The sequence below is a fragment of the Simochromis diagramma genome, unplaced genomic scaffold, assembly GCF_900408965.1.
Source record: "Simochromis diagramma unplaced genomic scaffold, fSimDia1.1 OVJJ01000321.1, whole genome shotgun sequence".
Taxonomy (NCBI): Eukaryota; Metazoa; Chordata; class Actinopteri; order Cichliformes; family Cichlidae; genus Simochromis; species Simochromis diagramma.
This window is the reverse complement of record NW_024386772.1, coordinates 16,902,964-16,923,467: the sequence shown is the minus strand read 5'-3', so window position 1 is coordinate 16,923,467 and position 20,504 is coordinate 16,902,964. Positions and strand designations below refer to the sequence as shown.

General features: G+C 39.1%; 1 protein-coding gene across 2 annotated transcripts in view; it reads left to right on the top strand.

Moving 5' to 3' along the window:
* The window catches only part of LOC120747330 (protein phosphatase 1 regulatory subunit 29), a 74,379-nt gene extending 63,305 nt beyond the window's left edge, over window positions 1-11,074 (top strand). For both annotated transcript variants that reach the window (XM_040053123.1, XM_040053132.1), the window contains 2 exons: window positions 3,126-3,781; window positions 4,776-11,074. In XM_040053123.1, the coding sequence (XP_039909057.1) occupies window positions 3,443-3,781; window positions 4,776-7,304 (2,868 nt within the window). In that variant the 5' untranslated portion in view covers window positions 3,126-3,442 and the 3' untranslated portion in view covers window positions 7,305-11,074. The remainder of the gene's footprint in view (window positions 1-3,125; window positions 3,782-4,775) is intronic.
* The last annotated feature ends 9,430 nt before the right edge of the window (window positions 11,075-20,504 follow it).

The window sequence follows — 20,504 nt, the reverse complement described above, 5'->3', positions numbered from 1 at the left end:
TACCATTATAAGGGTTCGAGCTCATTATAACCTTAAGGTTTTAGAAATTCTATGAAGTTGAAATATTTATTTTGTTTTTGTTTTCAGACTATGGTTAAATATGAGCTTTTCTAAATCCAGGTTTTTCACTTGAAATGATGCAGAGAAAATTACATTGTCTTAAAGAGGATACCTCCCAGTAAATGTGATTACACAGCATGCAATATTCAGTAAAGACAGCATTTAGTTGTGTTTAATAGTGTTGGAATTCTTTAAGCTAAGGTAGCCACTTTATCCATATTTTTAGTCTCAATCTAAAGTGTCTAAGTTCAGCTCACACATTGCTCAGATTTGCTTTGTTTAAAATCTTGGATTGCTTTAATTGTGCAGAACCTAAATAATGTTTTATTCTTTTTTATTTAAGCAGTTTATGGCTGAGGTGTTTGTGCTTCCAGACATATTTGAGGTAAAAGCTTACAGCTACCTGTTCACTTTTTAGTTTCTAGCTTTGAACTTTTCTGATGCCATGACCTACTAAGAGCACATATGCAGGTCAAAGATAGCTTTCATGAAAAGAAGCAAGAAACTGATTCTGTCAGTTTCCAGTGCTATTAATACTGTGCGGTGTAATGTGTATTGCTTATCAAAGTAACAAACCCCTCTGCTGAGCTTCATTTGAATTTGGTCTGTAATAAAATGCATGCTTAATATAGACCAAAATCGAAAAAGTATGCTCTTATATTTGTCGCGGAAGCAAAGTTTACAATGTACAACACCAGTGTGCAATACTGGCAGAAAAAAAAGTTGAATCCCGTGTCCTACATTTTTATAGTTACAAATGGATCGATGATATGAGTCATGCATTTTCCCTTTGAGACAGGTGTTCTGCGTGTCCCGTATTCCTAATTATGTAATCATATCCCATACCACACACATGCAGACGTACTGTGTTTCCTGCCTCTCTTGTATGAACCCTCTGGGTTTCAGTATGTGGAGCGCCAAATGAGATCACGTCTCCTGTGGAGGGGATAAACCTCAGACGAAAAGCAAGACACTCAGTTGCAAGGGAGTGTCCCAGTGCGTGCTCATGAGTTCAACAGAAAATATATTTGTGCCACTAGACAGAATGTAAAGAGATGAAAAGAAGACTGCAATATATTGCCCATAAGGTATACAAATGTTATGTGTAGGTGTGAGTGTAAATGACCCATTCAGTGATTTAAGGTTCCATCTATCCATCCATTCATTTTATTCCTTTTATCCAGTTCAGGGTCGTAGGGGGTCTGAGCCTATTCCAGCTGTCATAGGGTGAGAGGTGGGATACACTCTGAACAGGTTACCGATGCAATTTTGAATTACCATTTAACTTAACATGCATGCCTTTGGATTGTGAGAGGAAGCCAGACTACCTGGAGAGAACTTCATGCAGTTACACGGAGAAAATCCACACAGCAAGAACCCAGCCAGTTCAAACCTAGTACCATCGAGCAGTGACGTGACAGTGCTAAGCACTGAACCGCCATCGGGAATAATGTCATCAAACATAAAAAAAGAGATTATTCATTTACATTATCAATTAAGTTTAGGAGCATTTATTTATACCTGGGTGTTTCTCACAACTGACTTTTGGACCAGTCTGGTATATAAATGTTGCACATTCAGTCACTGTTCAATTAAAATAATGTAATATTCTTGTTATGTTTGTTGTTCTGTAGTTTGCCAGAAAGTTCAGCACTTATTTGAATCTCCTCACCAACAATCTTGTGTATACATTTGATAAATTGAGTATTCAGAACTAATGCATTAATTGTAAACAGACAACATACATTTAGTCTTCATATCTATTTGTCTTATCCATTATCCAGTACATGTTTAATGTCTTCTTTGTGCCGTGTCTCCCTAAAATCTTAAGACCAGATACCTAACAGGTGCCCGAGGTCATCAGATACATGATAATGCAGTATTATGCAAAGAACTGCAGGGTTACCATTCTCTGCAGTAATAAGTAGATTAAAAGAGAAGATGGACCTGATTCTGCTCACACCTCTGGGGAGCATGGACCAGAATAAATTGTAATGAGTTCAATTCTTTGCCGGATTTAGAAAGAAGCAGAATTTAGAGCATAAGAAATAAATTTGGTCTGTTTCTCAGAGGAGCAGGGAGAGATTTTCCTTGTTGTTTTCATGAAACGATGATGGGAATCAAGAGAATATAAAACTGAGGGAATGTGAGATGATTTTTAGAGAGAATGGCAAGTACAAAGACAAACTGTACCGTTCAACGCTGTACAGAATCTGTCCTGACTTGTTTGCCTTTAGATATCCTGTGTGCATACATGCGAGCTGTTATATGAAGGCATCTATGTGCTTCGGGGTGCACATGTACTCATCCACACTTTTCTGTGTCCATTTTAGTGTGCATTTGCAATGTATGTGTAATTGTAAGTATGTTTTTCCCAGCTGCTGAGCCGGCAAGAGGACAATGTCTGTCATGATGCAACAGGCGGCTAATCCTCTCCTTATGTAAACGCTTGACTGCTATTCAAATGACATGCAGATGGGTTAGAGAGCTTAGGTTTTGGCAGGATAGTGTCATAACAAGGAATGTCTGTGAAGACAATGTGCTGTCAGCATTTGGATGATTAATGCTGTACTTCATGTTTGAAACAGGCCCTCTCAGGACTCAACAAAGACTGGCAGGTTCACATAGTGTAGGTATCAGCCAAAGCTTGATGACCTCATAGCCTCATGAATTGGGGAGGGGAGCAGCAGGTAATGACTAAGTGCAGAGGCAGTTGGCTAAGAGAACATCATTTGAGTGCAGCATGAATATATAATATATATATAAGAAAGAAAAGCCAGCACAAGAAAAAAAAAACTTGGAACAAGCCCAGTTGAAAGCCGACTGATTTTGTGATGCCCACATTAGGAATTTAGTGAAGATTGAATTCAGTTCAATCTTTTAAAGTCCACAAATAAAGCCTTCATTCTTTGTTAAGCATGTGTTCTTTGACAACCCTTCCAAGCAACATTTGTTTTAAAAAAAAGCCAAAATAAACCAAAACCAAATAGTTTTGTTTTCATCATGTCTATCATTCAGAAATGTTCCTTTTCTAATGTTTCTCCTTTTTCTCTTCTCATTTACAGATTCCACTGATCATTCCAAAGGTTTATCTATTTGGCTCTGTCACAACTAAAACTGAAGACAAACTGTGTTACCTCAAACTTTTATCCAACAAAATATGACATAACATGGGTCCCCTGCTAATCCCCATGAAGCAGAGACTGGTATCGTGAAGGCTTCACCCCTTTTACCGCTCCCAACCCAGACCCATCTCCTCTTTGGAAACCCTACCAGCAGCTTTTGTTGCTTTCCTTTACCTGTAAACACACCTTTCTTTCCCATTTCCCTCTATTTCCCTGATTATAGTTTCATTTTTTTCCCTTTGATTTATATTGGAATAATGCAGGGTGCTTCTACCACCTCCGCTTTCCTTCTTATTCTTCCCTCCCTCCTATTTTTCTCTTATTTCCCTAACACGGCTAATGGGGATTGCTGGCTCATTGAGGGGGACAAAGGCTATGTGTGGCTAGCTATATGTAGCCAGAATCAGCCTCCATATGAGACTATCCCCCAGCACATCAACAACACAGTGCATGACTTGAGATTGAATGAGAACAAGCTGAAAGCCGTGCTCTTCAGTTCCATGTATCGATTTACCAACTTGACTGACCTCAACCTCACCAAGAATGAAATCAACTACATTGAGGATGGAGCCTTTGCAGGACAGGCCAATTTACAGGTAACAAGAAGATGGGTGTTAAAATGCACACGATGCATTAGATCACGGGTGTCGAACTCCAGTCCGCGAGGTCCTGTATTCTGAAAGTTTTACATGTGTCCCTCCTGCAACACACCTGAATAAAATTTGTAGGTCCTCAGCATGCAGTCAAGTCTTTTAGCTAAAAGACTTGACTGCATGCTGAGGTGTCAACCCCTAACCGTAACCCTACTTAAGTACATTTTAAAAAAAAGTGTACGTTTAAAAAAAATCTACTTCTAAAATCTGCTTTTATTGCAACATGTTCATTCACTCTTGAGCTTCTGTAACATGAATCAAATGGCTAAATTGTTACCTCAGCATGCAGGCAAGTTCTGTATGGTCTTGCTAATGACCTACTAAATTCTATCAGGTGTGTTGCAGCAGGGACACATGTAAAAGTTTCAGGACACTGGCCCTCGAGGTTTGACACCTGTGCATTAGATCTTAATTTGACCATAACATTTTCAAATTGACAAGTGCATGCATAGGATTTAGGTTGTATTAATAGTTTGTTGTACCTTAATCAAGCAGACTATATTTAGTACTAAATTTATTAAGGATTTTAAGGAATTTTTTACAGCTACAAATTATACTACTAATTAATTACTAATTATACTCTTACAGTATTTATTAGGCAAATAACAAAGTGACCTCATGTTTTGATGCCCAAAATTGAGCTCTGGTCTTCGTTCTTATTCAAGAACAATATTCAACTGCTGAAACTAATTTTTCTATTTAGGAAAGCAAGTAAATAACTGTAATTTCATATCTTAGTCAAAAAAAGATAATAATGTGTTTACATTTAAAATATCATTTTTATTAAAGCATATACTGGTGGCTTAGTTATTACAGACATATTTTAGAATTGTTATGCAAATTGTAGAATATGCTACAGCATCACAGTTATTTGGTAATTTGTTTGGGACCCCAACGTAAAAATATATCATTTTAAAAATGCTCTTGTTTTTCTCAGGTTCTTCAGTTGGGTTACAACAAACTGACAAACTTGACTGAGGGTATGCTGAGAGGGCTCGGCCGTATGCAGTGCCTGTTCCTGCAGCACAACCTGATTGAGGTTGTTGCCAGCAATGCATTCTGGGAGTGCCCGAGCCTGAGCAGCATTGACCTGTCATCCAACAAACTTGCCCGCATTGACCCATCCACTTTCACAGTTCTTAGTCGGCTTATGGTTTGTGAACTGGCAGCAAATCCATTCCATTGTGGCTGCGATCTTTATAGTTTTCTAACCTGGTTGGAGTTCTTCAACAATGTCTCACATACTTATGACCGCCTCCTATGCGAGACGCCGCGGGAGATGTTTGGCTATCCTTTACTGAGTCCTATTGCGGCTGGACATTCTGGTCGGAATGCTAAAAACATTTTGTACCATCACTGCCGAGACGGTGTAATGATTCCAGGAATGACCTCTCTACCGCCAGATTTAGATGGTCCTTCTGGGATCGGACCAGAGATGTTTGGTGGTATAGGACCATACCACCAGCCTACAACCTCTTCCTCGTCTACTGAAGACAGCTTCAGTCCCAGCATAAAGCTCCATCATGTCTCTTTGTCATCAGCATCTCTCCTTGTGAAGATTCCAAAGCCCTTCAGTAAAATGTATATTCTAACACAATACAACAACACATTTGTGTCTGATGTCATGAATTTGAAGAACAAGAAGGAGATGATCACCCTTAACAAACTAAAACCACGCAGTAATTACACCTTCTGTGTGGTATCCATCCGAAACTCTCAACGTTACAACCACACCTGCCTCCAGTTTTCCACTCGGGGGCAAAGTCAAGATGATATGCTCCCCACACCTTCCACCACTACTCACTATATAATGACTATTGTGGGCTGCCTTTTTGGCATGCTAATCATTTTAGGCCTTGTCTACTATTGTCTTCGTAAAAAACGGATGCATGATGAGAAGAGGAAATCTATCTGTGTCAAGAAAACTATACTAGAAATGCGCTATGGACCAGAGGTGGCAGCAGCAGTAGCAAATGATCCATCAGCAGTCCACAAACTCCAGGAACAGTCCAGAGAACATCACCAGTATCAGCATCACCATGGAGGGAAACTTCCCATGTCGACATCCTCAAGCTCGGGAATGCTCCACTCAGCCAACACCACTTCCTCAAGACTTTCTTCTATCCCACAAGTGGAAAAGATGGCCACTGCCTTTTCAGAGGCCATGGCTACAAACAAAGGGAACTATATGGATATCAGAACTGGAGGGGCAGGGGTGGAGCGGATGGGAGATGGTATGCATGGAGTGATGAGGGGAGAAGACTTGAGGGACGATGATGGAACTGATATTGGCGATGACTCGGATGATGATGGGCATGGTTCTGCATCTGAGATCTCAACTATTGCCATGGAGGTGGACAAGGTTAATCAGATCATTAACAATTGCATTGATGCCCTGAAACTGGATGCAGCTGCAGTTGCTGCTTCAGGGGCCTCTACAAACCCTTCTTCCTCCAATCCTACCTCCCCACCGCCCACCAGCACGTCCTCCCTAACACGTGGCCTAATCCCACTCTCTCAAGGGGTGACAGAGACATGCCAGGTCATCGCTCCCAACAAAGTACCCCCTCCACCTCCACTCCCTGCCTTGAATGCCCCTCTCTCTGAGCGCCCTGGAATCAGTGGTGGGGGATTTGTTGTCACTCCCCCCTACAGGCCCCCTCCTCCGGCCAACGCTGTACGTCCCATTCAGCGGCAAATGAGTGCAGATGCAGCTGTCATTATTGTAAATTCTGTCAAGAAACAGTGCAGTACCACATCTTGTGGCTCCATGGGTCGAGACAGGGAGCGCGGAGGAGCCAGGGTGTACAGCCTGGACGTCCCTGAGCCAAGGAGCCCAGATGCCTGTAATCAACAGCAGCAGCAGTACCCAGACCGGGCCAGTCCTGTGGGCTGTGGGGAGCCCCTGGAGAGACTCCCTTTAGTGGGAAGTGGGAGCTGTGGTGGAGGGAGTGGTGGTGGTTGCGACAGTGGTGGTGTTGGTGCCCAACATCAGGACAACCAAAAATCCCACCATTACCATCAGCAGCAACAGATACAACATCAACAGCAGCAGAAGCAGCAGCAGCAGCAGTTGGAGGTGCAGCAGGACTACCACTGCTCGGAGCACCGCCACTCTGTCCCCGCTCTCTACTATGAAGGCTCCCACCAGGGTTCCCCAGCCCAAAGAGTTTCATTCTTAAAGCCCCTGACACGGTCCCGCAGGGACGCAGCTTCTTACTCCCAGCTTTCGCCTGCCCGCCATCATTCCAGTTACTCAGGCTACTCCTCCAGCCCCGAGTACTGCTCAGAGAGCTCACTGCGGATCTGGGAGCGTTTTCGTCCCTACAGGAAAGGCCCACGTGATGAGTCCTGTTATGTGACCGCTGGAAATGCCCTTCGAAAAAAGGTGCAGTTTGCTAAAGGCGAGGACCTGCATGACATTCTTGATTACTGGAAGGGTGTGTCAGCACAGCAAAAGCTGTGACTGGGGGCCAGAGTTAAGCACTGGAGGATATAGAGTTGAGATACTGCTTTTACTGATGCACCCCTGGGCCAGAGAAATCAGTTTTACTTCATAGGGAGAAAAATGTAGGACAAAATTTTGCCTTTAGGTTTTTTTTTCTCCTTTTGGCATGCTAGGTGTATAAATATTGCGCTAAGAGCAAGGACTGCAAAACTGTGCCTGGGATCTGAGTCATTTTTTTTTACACATCATTGTAGCAACTTCTATGGTTCATTCTTATTCAGTGTTTGTGGGTTTCATTTATAGTACAGGGAGCAAATACCAACTGTGTAATTTAGTACTCTATTTGACTGATCACATTTTGTGATGCAAAGGACCATCTTTAACAGTGCCATGTTTTCATCTGTGGGTTGTCACAGAGTAAATGCTGATACCCTTAATTTTCTGCTTAGTGTGATCCAAGATGTTTTGAGTTTTTTTTTTTTTTTATTGGGTGCTGCATACGTTTTTAGCATTCCACCTGGGATTATTTAGACGTTCTAAGTAATGGTGAATCTGATAGGGTGTGATCTGTGCTGTGGTACAACTGACAACATGCAGATTAGTGAACAGAGATGTCAAATTCAGGCTCTGACTTTATTCTCTTAGATCCTTCTTGAGGCCGAGGTATTTGCATTTCAAAAAGCATCTGGCACACTAAAAAAAAGGAATAATTGTAAAGAAGTGAACATATGAAGATAAAATATAGTGAAGTGGGTTCTAGGAAAATCATAGGAAAAAGATAGACTGGGACATTGGCCAGAAACAGTGCCATGGATGCGTCTAAAGCAGGGGTGCGGGAACGCTCAAGGGCCGGTGTCCTGCAGGTTTTAGATGATCCAACACAGCTGATTTAAATGGCTAAATGACCGCTTTAACATGTCTTGAAGTTCTTCAGAGGCCTGGTGATGAACTAATCATTTGATTCAGGTGTGTTGATCCAGGGTGATATCTAAAACCCGCATCCTTCCGAGTAACAATCTTGCATAGTTTAATGAGTAAAGAACGTGTTCCTTAAAATATCCTCACTGACCTAAATCGTACTTCGCTGAGCAATGATCTGAATTATGGTGTTTGTCTGAAGCAATACAGAGGACACATTAACATTCCCTTAAATACTACTTACCTGACGGTGTAGGATGTGGTGTACAATGAGGGAACCTTACCATGTAACACATAGGTTGATTAAAGCGATAGATATCACTTTAATCATATGGGTCACAAGACGTGTGATCCATATATGGCAGAGGCCAAAAAAAGAAATGAAGGGTTCAACCCAGGTTACAAATCCTTTTCCGCAGCCACAGTGAATGTAAGTAGACAAGCAGGCAGGTTATGGGGAAATCTATTTTCATCATTTAGTGTTAGCACGACCGTACATTCCAAATCCTTTCTCTTACATTAAAACTCATTGAGGCAGAGAGGGAAAGGACACTTCTAATTACTGCCAATGTATCTGTTCTTTTCTGGGAATTAATGTTACTGTTGTATATAACTGATAATTAAAAAAACAAAAAAACCCACAAAAACAAACAAAAAAATCTTGTTACAGGCATGTCTGCTTGCACTCTATGCCTCATGATTGTGTGTGTGTGGCTGTGTGGTACACAGTGGTCATTGTAAGCAGGTGTTGGCATGCCTTGTTCGATTATATTGTATATTCCCCAACTAATTAAAATTAATATTCGTCAATATTTCGCCCCGTGGCTGGTTGTCTGAGTCTGAACTAGATTATTAACGGCATGTGTAAGTGTAGAGATGTCAAACATGTCCAGTGTATCTTTCTCCCCTTGCTAACTCAGCCATCCCATAATCTCTAATCATAAACAGGATTATCGGGCCTTTTCTTGAATTTTCTACTGAAATGACTTGCTTGTAATAATGACACCTTTGTTTCGTGGGACTCAAAAAGGCATCCTGCTTACCTTAAGTGCTGTGTAACAGTTAAATTTTCATATCATCAGCTAACATACACAATCAGAGACATAATACCCTAAAAATGTGAAAACTAAATCAGCGGTTACCGCTCCATATCTTTGTTCACGGCTACCTTCAGTAAGTTTTAATGACAAGTTTACTGTCAGGTATATATTTTCTTTCTTCTTACGCTCACTTGTATATTGCAAGTAGTGTTCGCTTGGTCCGCCTCCCACCACCTTCCCTGCTCCCACGGGTTCAATGATGTACACAGTAGGTGTGATGTGAGCAGGGTACCGAACACGACCTGCTCCGTTTCATTAAATGAGGTTTGTTGCAGGCAGAACTTGGAGGAGGGGTGCACCGTGTACCAACACTGCTGCTTTTCTGTTCTTATTTCTTTGTGATGTTGCTTTTTAGTAGTGGATTGATTCTATTAAAAAAACTGCAGGTTGAACAGGAATGATATGCAAACTATAATGTATTTCCACACTGATCTTTGTATTTCCTTCTTCCTCTCTTTTCTTCTTGTTTATCAAGATGTTTGGATAGAGTCAGATTCAGAGGTCATAATCGTTGGATCAGTGCATAGCTGTGTGTGTCTGGGTCCACTGTAATCTTTTAGCAACAGTGTATCGGGGATGCACCACCTCATCTGCCTTGTTTTTACAATGAAGCACCGTGTGATGAACATATAATACAGTCCTGGAAGTCTTTTTCTGCTTTTTTCTAAGTAACATGTTACTGTGACTGACTTAGTTTTACTAGTTTGTTTACTTGTATGTACTAAGAGTATCTAATCCTACAGAAAGAACTTGGTGCATTCTTCATCTGCCATAACAAGTTTACAGAAATAGACAGCAAGGTTAAGCATAAGCAACATATGTTAAGGAATATCAGGACGGTTCTCATTTCAGTTGCCGTTTGTGTTAATCTACCTGACAAAATAACATTTAACATTACTGTTCAGTGAAAAGGACCACTGTAGCTTTTAGTATTGTGTGCAGGAAGTTGTATTTGGTGATAGGGCTATGTGCTGGGTTTTCCGTGCCTTTCCACATGAATTCATGAAAAGCTGGTGGCAGCAAGACCAGAGAACATGGCAGAACAGTACAGACATCAATGATAGAAAGTCTGTGAGGTTGCAAAGCGGCTTGCAAGCAAGCTGAATAGCTTGCCCAATATGGCAAAACCCAATCCGATTTGCATTTGGATGTATAAAAAGGCCTCAGCTGAGCATTCAACTTATGTGGCTTGGCACTGAAAACTATATAAGTAATTTGATTTAATTAATGTTGTCACTGACTTTTCCCCTATACATTTTCTGTTTTATTTAACACTTTTAATACATCAGTGATTTTCAGGAGATAAACTTTCTGTTGTCAAGTGCTCTTCTGCTCAATTTTGAAACATTTGCTTAGATCCCAGTTTTCACTGCATTTGAGAGAAGTGCCAACATTTCTAATGATTTCTGAGTAGCTTCACTAAACCTCAAATGACTGTTATTATTATAGTTGAGCAGAGTTTTACCATTACAGTTAATTTTAAGTTGTTGCCAAAATACAAACTACATTTTACCAAAAATGTAGTTAAAACGCATAATTAAAATTAACATTTAAATTTGAATCGTGAGACAGTAAAACTTGGAAGCAGCTTTCAGAAAACACAAAAAAACACAGCCACAGATAATATTGAGCATGATTGTGAACAGAAGAAGGTGAGCAACCACTTTTGCCCTCTCAAATAAATGTCTGCCGTCTATTTTTGTTTGAAACGCACCAGATGGTGTTTTAAACTTATTAGATACTTAACAAATTGATTAGACCACCTGTCATGAAAACAAGAAAACAAATATTTTAGAAATCTGTCAAAATTTGTTTCAAACTAAAAATATATATTGGTCTTTATTTTGCAAATCATAAATGTCCAAATTTGAGGCAACATGCTTGACTTCTCTGGGAAGTTACGAATTGATCAGCTGCACCATCAACCACTAAAACTATTTTTTCATTTTCAGGAAAGTAAAGCAATTTGATGTCTCAATAACAAAATAAAAAATGTTTGTTAGTGTTTTTTCTACTTTTTTGTAAAACAGTACATTTGAAAATTCATGGATAAGAACAATATTGTAATTACAAAAAGCTAAAATACAAGCATTAAAATATAATTTCACTTAAAGAGCTTCTGCATACTAGTGGATTAACCATTGCAGAAACATAAAAAAATGATTTTAGTGATTGGCAGTACTGTTAATTTAGGGCAACTGTGGCATGATCTCTACATTGAATGGTAGTCTAGCAAATTCAATCCATATAAGGATTTTAATTCAATGCAATAGAGACTAACCATTTGGTCAAAGAATCCTTTAGGTTATTCATTCAAAATTGAGACAAAACTTTAAATATTTTCAGAACATTAGCAATGAGATTTTACTTTTTTTGTTTGTCTCACAGAGTAAGGAAAAAAAAAATGAAGCAAAAATATCTTCCTTCCCTGCCCATGTCCTCACTGAAACCCTGGAGGGTGACTCACTTGGAGATGGATGGTTGTTTTTGTAGTTCCATCGATGTTGTTTGTCTCAAAGCAACCGGCAAGTCAGACGTGAGAAAACCATGCAGTGTACTATTAATGTTTGAACCTTTTCTTAGAGTCTGGCTTTTATGATTTACACTTTCTCCAAGTCAGGCTTGAAATAGGTTCAGTTCTGATGCCTTATGTCTTAGTCTCATTCAATGATCAATGGTAATAATAATAATGAATGAATAATTTTGTTTGAGAACTGCATAAAATTGAATTTTATACCCAGACAATTAATCCTTGATGCACTCTATTGGTTGTCATAATTGGCAATCATCATCATTTATACATTCCTACTGTAAAATAATATAGAGGATATCTATAAGTATAAGATATAATAATCATTACCTAATCACAACACTGAATGATAAATATTGAGTAAGTTTAGCAATACAGTTATATGTTTAATAATACATGGTGTCATAAGACCATCATCAAACTGAATTTTTCAACTTGTTTATTATGTGTGTTTATTAAGCATTTTCTCTCTCCCCTTTCTTCTCCTTTTACCTTCCCTCACCAGGAAACACATGAGTCAGGATGGGTCACAGTGTGATGAAACTTAAATGAGTATTTTCTTGAAAGGCAGGTAATAGACACAGTCCTGAAAGAATAAGGCACTAGGCTGGATGAGAGCTGAAGGCATGTGTGGAAACATGGCTACAGGAACAAACAATAGCACATCTATAACAGGGATTCTTGTAGGAACAGTTATTACTAAATATTCCAAATTGATGGCAGCTAAGACCAGCTCTCAGCTTTCAAAAGCATCAAGGAAGGCAGGCATCTGCATTGACAAATCCTTTCTTTTGGTATCCTCAGACCTTCTGTCCAATAGTCTACTAAGTCAGTTAGTCAGTTGATAAATGAAAAACTGCCCTGTGTGTCTTCTCATGATAGCCGCAGAAGGGCTTCTGAATGCATGCCATTGTGTGTGTGTGTGTGTGTGTGTTAGCCTAATGTGAAATTGTATTTTCGTAAAACGGTGAAAGGAATTCGGCAAAAACAAACGAAACCTGGCTTTGTGTGACTAATTTCTTGCTCACTCTTCACACAGCACTGACAGGCTGAGAACCGCCAGCCCTTCCTTTCCATCTGCCAAGCTCTCTGGAAAATCTAACTGTAAAAATCTGTAAGCTGAAAGCATTCAGTGACAACTACTATCCTTCACCTGAATGTACAAGTTACCCCTAATGTGGTTTCTGAGCAGAAGAGCATTTGAAAATCCTATTTCTATCCTATAACAGTAAGCCCAAATGGGCTGATCGGACCCAGTTTCCAAAGAGGGACAAAGGACTAATAGAATCTGTGAAATATCTGTGAATTTTGTACACTAGATAAAAGAAAAAAATATATAGTAAGGTTAAAAATGCTTCTATGGATGTTTTTTATAACTCAGCCTGATCTATTGATATGTCTATGTGTACCTATTTTTCAGTTTAGTTGTCTTTTTTTCTTTTTTTAGTTTCTTTTTTGTTTGTTTGTTTGTTTTTTCTTGGTGTAGGGGGGTTATTGGGAAATTATTGGGGACAAAGAGACTGACTTTTAGTACTTGCGATGATTTATGTTATAAAGGTTTAAGAACAGAGAAAACTTATCATAGTGTACTACATAAAAGAAAAAGTTGTTATATTTGCATGATTCCCTGTATTTTTTGAGAGACAAAATATATTGTTGTGTACAATGAGTGGACGTACATCGAAAACAAAAACTGTAGGGGCTCAAATATTGTCAAGTACCTTTGATTTGAACATCTAGGTTTTAGCCTTAGTTTTTTTTTTCTAAAACAATGGTGATGTTATACTTACATTTTTGATTCTTGCCTACTGGTTTTCATTTGGGTGGTTGTATTATAAAGTGTACTGACAGTTACCTCTGCAGATATGCTAATCTTTAGCAACAGGTGTATAAAAAGAGGGTAAATATATAATAAGCTGCTGGTTGTTTACATCCATCTGCTCTCGGTTCTTCTTCTTTCTTCTCCATGCAAAGCTATCTTTCAAGCTTGGGAGTTACCCGATCATACTCTGTCTGTCAGCCATGGCAAAAAAAAAATGTTTTCCTTTTTTTCTTTTTTCTTTTTGTAGTGACGCAAGCACACTGTGGATATTCTTAACCTAATCTCAATCATTCAGTTAGCATTCACTGGCAAATTAATGCAGCCTCAGCAGCTTCTCCCTCAGCCTCAGCCCCCTTGCTGTTAGGCAAATGAATGATTTTCATTCCTCCTGCTCTGGTCTGAGAGCCTGCTGGCTTTCTATCCAACTAGTTTATTAAATTCACCCTGTATCCGGCCAGTTGTAAATCAGCCGTTTATCATCATCCTTGAATAATAGACTATTTAATTAAGTAGTTCTTCTGCTGGAAAACTTCTTGAATGTGCAAAACAGGTGGTCTGAAGTTGAATCAAAGAAAAGACATAGCTGTGCCATTATAGGAGCTGAAACTGAAACTGAGGTTCTTGTACTTATTCTTCTGCAGCACTTAAAAAACAGAGCGCACACTTAGAAAAGAAAACCACAAAGACTCCGGTGCATTTTATTTTCTTACCCATCCTGTAACATGTTAGTAACACTCACTGTGGCTCTCCTGCTATGTTAGTTATTGCTATAGGGTTTGTGCATGGCAGCAAGCCATAAATCATAGCCATGTTTACTTTCTGCAGCGATAACGCTGAGCGCCTCCCGCAGAGATATTCATTGCCCATTTTGTGGCCCAGTCTTTGCCAAAACTTTAAGAGGGCTGCTTGTGTCAATTACACAGAGAACATTAAATGCATTAACCCAGGGCTAAGTTGGGTCCTCTGCTTTTCAAAAGGGCCCAGGCTATGTTGGGCAGCCAATTTATAGAGATTGGTTTTAATTGGGTGAAATGACACTGTAATCAGATCAGTTCTATATTGGTACTGGAGGGTAATCTGTAACTCAGAGCTCCCATTTCTCTAACCCCTGATCCAAAAGCTGTGAAAATTGCAAAAAAGGTTGCAATGTGGTGAGACCAAATGCTGTTCAGTACTTGGAGCCAATCATTAGGATCAGTGGAAATGTTTTCTGTACTCACAAACAGCAGAGGCTGGGTCACACAGTCCAGTGCTATAATAATCCCCAATCCAGAATGATTGGCCTTGTCAGTGCCAGAGATTGAAAACTCTACAGCAAAAATGGCCCGTTGTCCACAGAATCAAGGGCCTTCCTCAAATCACTGAGGAAAAGAAATAAATGTGGACTGTTCAAATGCTAATAGTGCCATTCTTGCCTTACAGCAACAAAAGCATTAATTGTTCATATTTGCCATCAAGTAAACACAATTTCGAAACATCTAGTGTTAGAGAGAAATGAGAAAGAACCCATATATAGAAATTACTATTGAAAAAGACGACTAGCAATATCAAAATTGCTGATCAATTATTGAAATTCTGCTGAGCACCAATACCACATTCCACATGCACACTGTGACCAATAAAGCCATGTTTTAGAAAAGTACAGTGCAGGTTTCTGATGTACAGTAATTTTTCAGTCCTTAAATCATTGCTTTTCATTTGTTATGGTGATGTTTTATTTTCATTTACTGTATATAAAATATTTTTTGTTTTTTACAGAAGCATTTTTCATTCATTTTTTAAACTCTCAAAAGAAAAATTAGAAGCATTTGGCTTTCTTGCAGGTTGTACCAGCTGAAAATAAGTGTAAAGCAGCATGAAAAGCCCCCTAAAAGTATCAGTATTTGTGGTCACAACTATGTAATATGTAGTTTAATTACTGAGCTGAGGCGCGACCACCATCTGTGTGATTTCTGTAAGGCCAAGGTCTAAGGCAAATTCTCACAATTATCATATGGTTTTAGTTCCTGTTTGGAAATGTGTGTAAAATTTATGTCGAAATGTGAGTCTTGCCTAGCTGACAGCATCAGGAGGTCTTTGTCTAAAATGAAGAGTTGAAAATGGCCACAGCAGGATCCACTTCCTGTGGTTGGAATTTTTTTGACTGATGGCAGCAAATCTTGGCTTTCCGCTTTCTTTAAATATTTGTTGCTGATATTAACATTTCCCTTTGCAATTTCTGTACAAAAGATCTATTTCTATATTTGCAATAAATTTGTAATTTAAAAAGAAACACTTGTGAGAGATCTCTTTAATTCGCTGAATTACGTCATGGTTACACTGATTGCGTAACATTCTTCTGTAGCTTTATTATTATATTTTTTTCTTTAAATACAAATCATTTCCCCTACCAATACACACCAGTAGCCTCTTGTACTCTCCATTAAAAGTGGAGTCCTTTGTTTAGAGGACCCACTGGCACACATAAGCACTCAAAGTGTTGAAAAAATTGAAAGCTGATGACTCATGAAAACAACAAAAATGTCCACCTCAGTCACTGTTCCATTGAGAGTCGGATTTTCAAGTCCAATGTGAGTCAACACTTAGGTGAAGATACAAATTTAATGAGAAAAACGGCTGGAGAGGTTTCTGAGCCTGAAGGCAGAAAATGACAGGGATTTGGGAGTTTGCTAATAGCATTTAAAATGCTGGGTTTGGAACACAGAGGAGTTATTTATTCTCTGTGCTAATCTTAAGGATTGCAGTACTGTGAAAAGGTCTTGAGTCAACGCTCATTTCGTGATATTTTACTTCCAAAGAGCTACAACTTCAAAGAAATTTTCAAAGTGATCTTGAGCAATAGTCCTCCAAGTTTTTCTTTGCCACTCATGACTGTGGTATTCCAAATGACATAAGAACTGATATGAAAATCAGTGTGAACAGGTCTTATGAATGAATACAGTGAGGCATACAAGTGTAACATTTCTGGTTCAAATCACACTGAGTTCAGTGATTCAGTTGTATGAAATCAGGAGAAAGGTACAACACTGAGTGTCTAAAGCCATCTGTAAAGACGTGGAGGCTCTGGCATTTCAGTCAGTGGTTTTGAGGATCTTGTCAAAAATGATGGAATTATGAACACAGAAAAGTCCGGTTAGATTTTAATCCATTGTCAATTATACCTTGAAACTGTGTAATTGACAAAGGGTTCATTTATCAGCATGACAACGAGCTCACTGCAGTAGAAGCACATCTGGATAGAAAAACGGACAGGGGAAGACTGTCAGTCATGGATTGGTCTCTTCAGAGCCTGGACCTCAAAATTACTGAAGCAGTGTGGGATCATCTTAACAGACAGAGGAACGAAAAGCATCAAAGATCCACAGAGGAGCTTTGAATGTCCTTCAAGAAATCTGTTCCTGAAAACTACTTAAATAAATTACAAGATAGCATGCTTAGCAGAGTGTAGCTGTGTTCAAGAATAGAGGTGGTCATACCAAATAAAGCTTTTAAGCTAGGTACAAACTCAGTTTTGTCTGCGCATATTTTAATGTGTAGCTTTGCTTAGTTCCTAATTCCCTAGCAAAATGCAAAGAAATTAGTGGTGAATTAAGTTTTTTCTTCTACTTCTACCTGCAAATTTGGACCTTACCACCGTAGCGTTGTGTGATTCACACTATAAAACCCTCATTTTTTATACTGGGGATTGATGCAGACTTGGTTCATTCACTGTCTGAAACAAACTTTTAGAGGTGATGAAAGGCCATTTCTGACTGGCCACTGTCTGATTTCTGCAGACAGCCTCTGGTTCTTGTGCACCACCTCCTACTACTTACCAGTGTGGCACAATTATTATTTTTTAAATTCATCTTCACAGTTTATAGCCTAAATAGGATCCAGTATTTGAAGGAGGACAGCAAAAATATTAACAGCAACAAGAATTATAGCAGGATGTTTGATAAATATTAGCCTCATTACCTATTTATTGTGAAACATAATATTAGATGTAGTTTTTGCAAACACAAGCCGTGTAAAACTGTCTATAGATATTGTTGTTTAAATGTATATTGTTCAGATAGTGTAGCAGCAAGTGAGTACAAGAGTATTTACAATCAGAGTACCACTGAAGAGTACTTCAGTGGGGCCTATTCCAGCTGATATATTTTAAAAGGTGCAACATATGCTGAATAGGTCACCAATCCATTACGGTGCAATGACACACTCTCTTTTTTTTTTTGTTTGTTTCCTTTTTTTCTGTTTTTTTGTAATGACACACTCTCACATCCATACCTATGACCAGTTAAACTAACATGCAAACCCACACAAGAGCAAGGAGAACACTTAAATGCAATGCAAATGCAACACACTAAGGCCAAAACCAATGTTTTACCATTCATAATACTCAGCTTAAAAAATTAAGGGAACAGCTTTTAGTCAACATTTTCTAATAGGCCCTATGTTCACTGCTTGGCACTGTGGGACCCAACTGGCTTTTGTCATCACTGGCACCCTGTGGTGTTCACAGATGTGCCCAAGGTCAACCTGGGTACATGTGACAGACACGAAAGGGTCTGGAGAAGATGTGGAGAACATGATATGCCTGTAACATCATTCAGCATGACTAGCTTAAAGTGAGTAAATGAAGGTCTAGAGAGGCATTTCAATAGAGGGACACAAAGACTACAGACTAGGGAATGGCACCCTGACTGCAATGCAAACTAATGAGTTCCATTTTGACATGTTGCAGTGAAACTTGGGCTAGAGGAACTAGCCTGCCACATAATTTTTTCACTTTGATTCTCGGGGAGTGCCATCAAATGATGTGGCATGCTTTCATCCCTAACACATTACCCAGTCCATATTAGTATATAGCCAACAGGTTTTTTTTTCATTGAGATCTGATGTGTTTTCAAAGTGTTCATTTATTTATTTATGTATTGGAGCAATCTAAAGATCATTTTGGAGGTTGAAGACACATTTACTATTTAACCAGAGTTAAATTATTCATTTATTATTATGATTTTAATGCAGTGCTATTATTATTTTAACAATACCTAACTATTATCAGTGAAAACCGTTCTCCTACCTGTCTTCCACAACATCCCTTTCCATTTTTTCACATTCTTACTCCAACACTTCAGCCTCTTCATTGTTGCCTCAACCTCCCTGCTGTGGATTTTTTAAGCCAAAATCTGCAGCCATAAAAGTATCTCATACTTCTAAATATCCATAACCCTGAACCATCCATGTTAAGCTCTTTATCACCACAGGATTGGAGGGGTGGGGGGTAGAGGGGGATTCTGCGAAGACAGACACAAAGTAAGTAAAGATCTGAAAAAGCAGATTATCCAAGCACGCAGCACAAAAGAGAACAAAGATAACCTCCAAAGTTTTGTGAGAACTCTGCAGCCTGTAGTGATGAGAAAATGAAAGTGTTACTGTATCTCCTTTAACCTCACATGTTTTCTCTCTCTGTCTCATGGATACACATGAAACTGGAGAAGCCTCCTCATGCAGGAAAAAAAAAAGGATCGGTGGCACTAAATGTTATGAAACGTAGGTTCTCGTAATTTACAGCTCTTATGTAATTTGGCCAACCTCAGCCTTTTCTCCCTATTTCCATTGCTTAAGAGTGGCCTCTTGACTGCCACCTTGCCACTGAGAGCTTTTCTAATTAAGCTATAGCTGAAGGCTTAGATGTTTCTCTGAGGTCAATTCTTGGCTGGGTTTTTCTCCCTCTTTCTTATGTACATAAGTTTTAGTTAGTGTTTGTCTGCTGTAGATAGTTTGTTAGACTTACTGCTTCTTCTTTTGTCCTCCACTTTACCAATTTACGCTAACCGCACTGCACACCATTCTGAGGTGTTGCTAGAACACAACACCTTCACTTAGGTGCCCCATCTTATGTTTGAATGATTCATAGGTCAGTGTTAAGTGGATTAACAGTCAAAAACATTTCCTATGAAATCATAATAACAAATATCCAAAGGAAAATTTTAAAAGAGCTTCAGAAAGTGACAATCAATTGCCCAATAGCAAAAAAATCTGGCTAACTGGAAGCAAAGTATAAAGAAATGAGGGGTGGATTAAAACCTTAGCACAGTATTGCATTAACATTAATCAAAGGATAATTACATAAACAGACTAAACTGACTAGAGTAACTTAAAAGACTGTGTCAGCTGCAGAGGTATCTGGGCAGTGGAGTCCACCCTGTTTTCCCAAAAACCAAAGTTTATCAGAAAATGATCAATATGGCTGTACTTAGCATAAACAATCTCTTAAATGTTTTCTTTAAGGCCAATTTAATGCCTGGTCAATTACAGTGACCACATCTACTGTTTTTAAATAAGTACAGAAAAGAAAGCGTGAATGCTTCAAATAATTAGTATCACACAGTCCAAAACGCATTGATTTGTCAGTCCTGCCTGGACTGAATAAGGTTGTTCATTGATTGGCTGCCATTCTGAGAAGCTCAAAGCAGTAGAAAGCTGCATTTACTGCATAACAGCACAGCAACCAAGAGCAGTTATTCAGGTCACATTTATGAAAACCTGTGAGAATCGGGCTTGGTTTTTACAGGAAGACTAAGCATAAGAATCTGATAGTCCGAGCTTTGAGAACTAAAACCAGCTCTCACCGTGCAAAGACCCCCTGCTGAAACAGTCCAACTGCCATTAAAACTTTTATGCATTGCACATGTAAAGAAGACATGAAGTGTATCCAGAGAAAACAAGCCAAAAAAAAAAAAAAAAAAAGCCAGGAGGGGAAAGCATCCTATTAATAATGAATCATCTCCATTCTCCCTGGGAACATTCCTGTATTTTGATAACAATTTCATAAATGGTTGCTTCCTTCAAAAAAGTTGAAT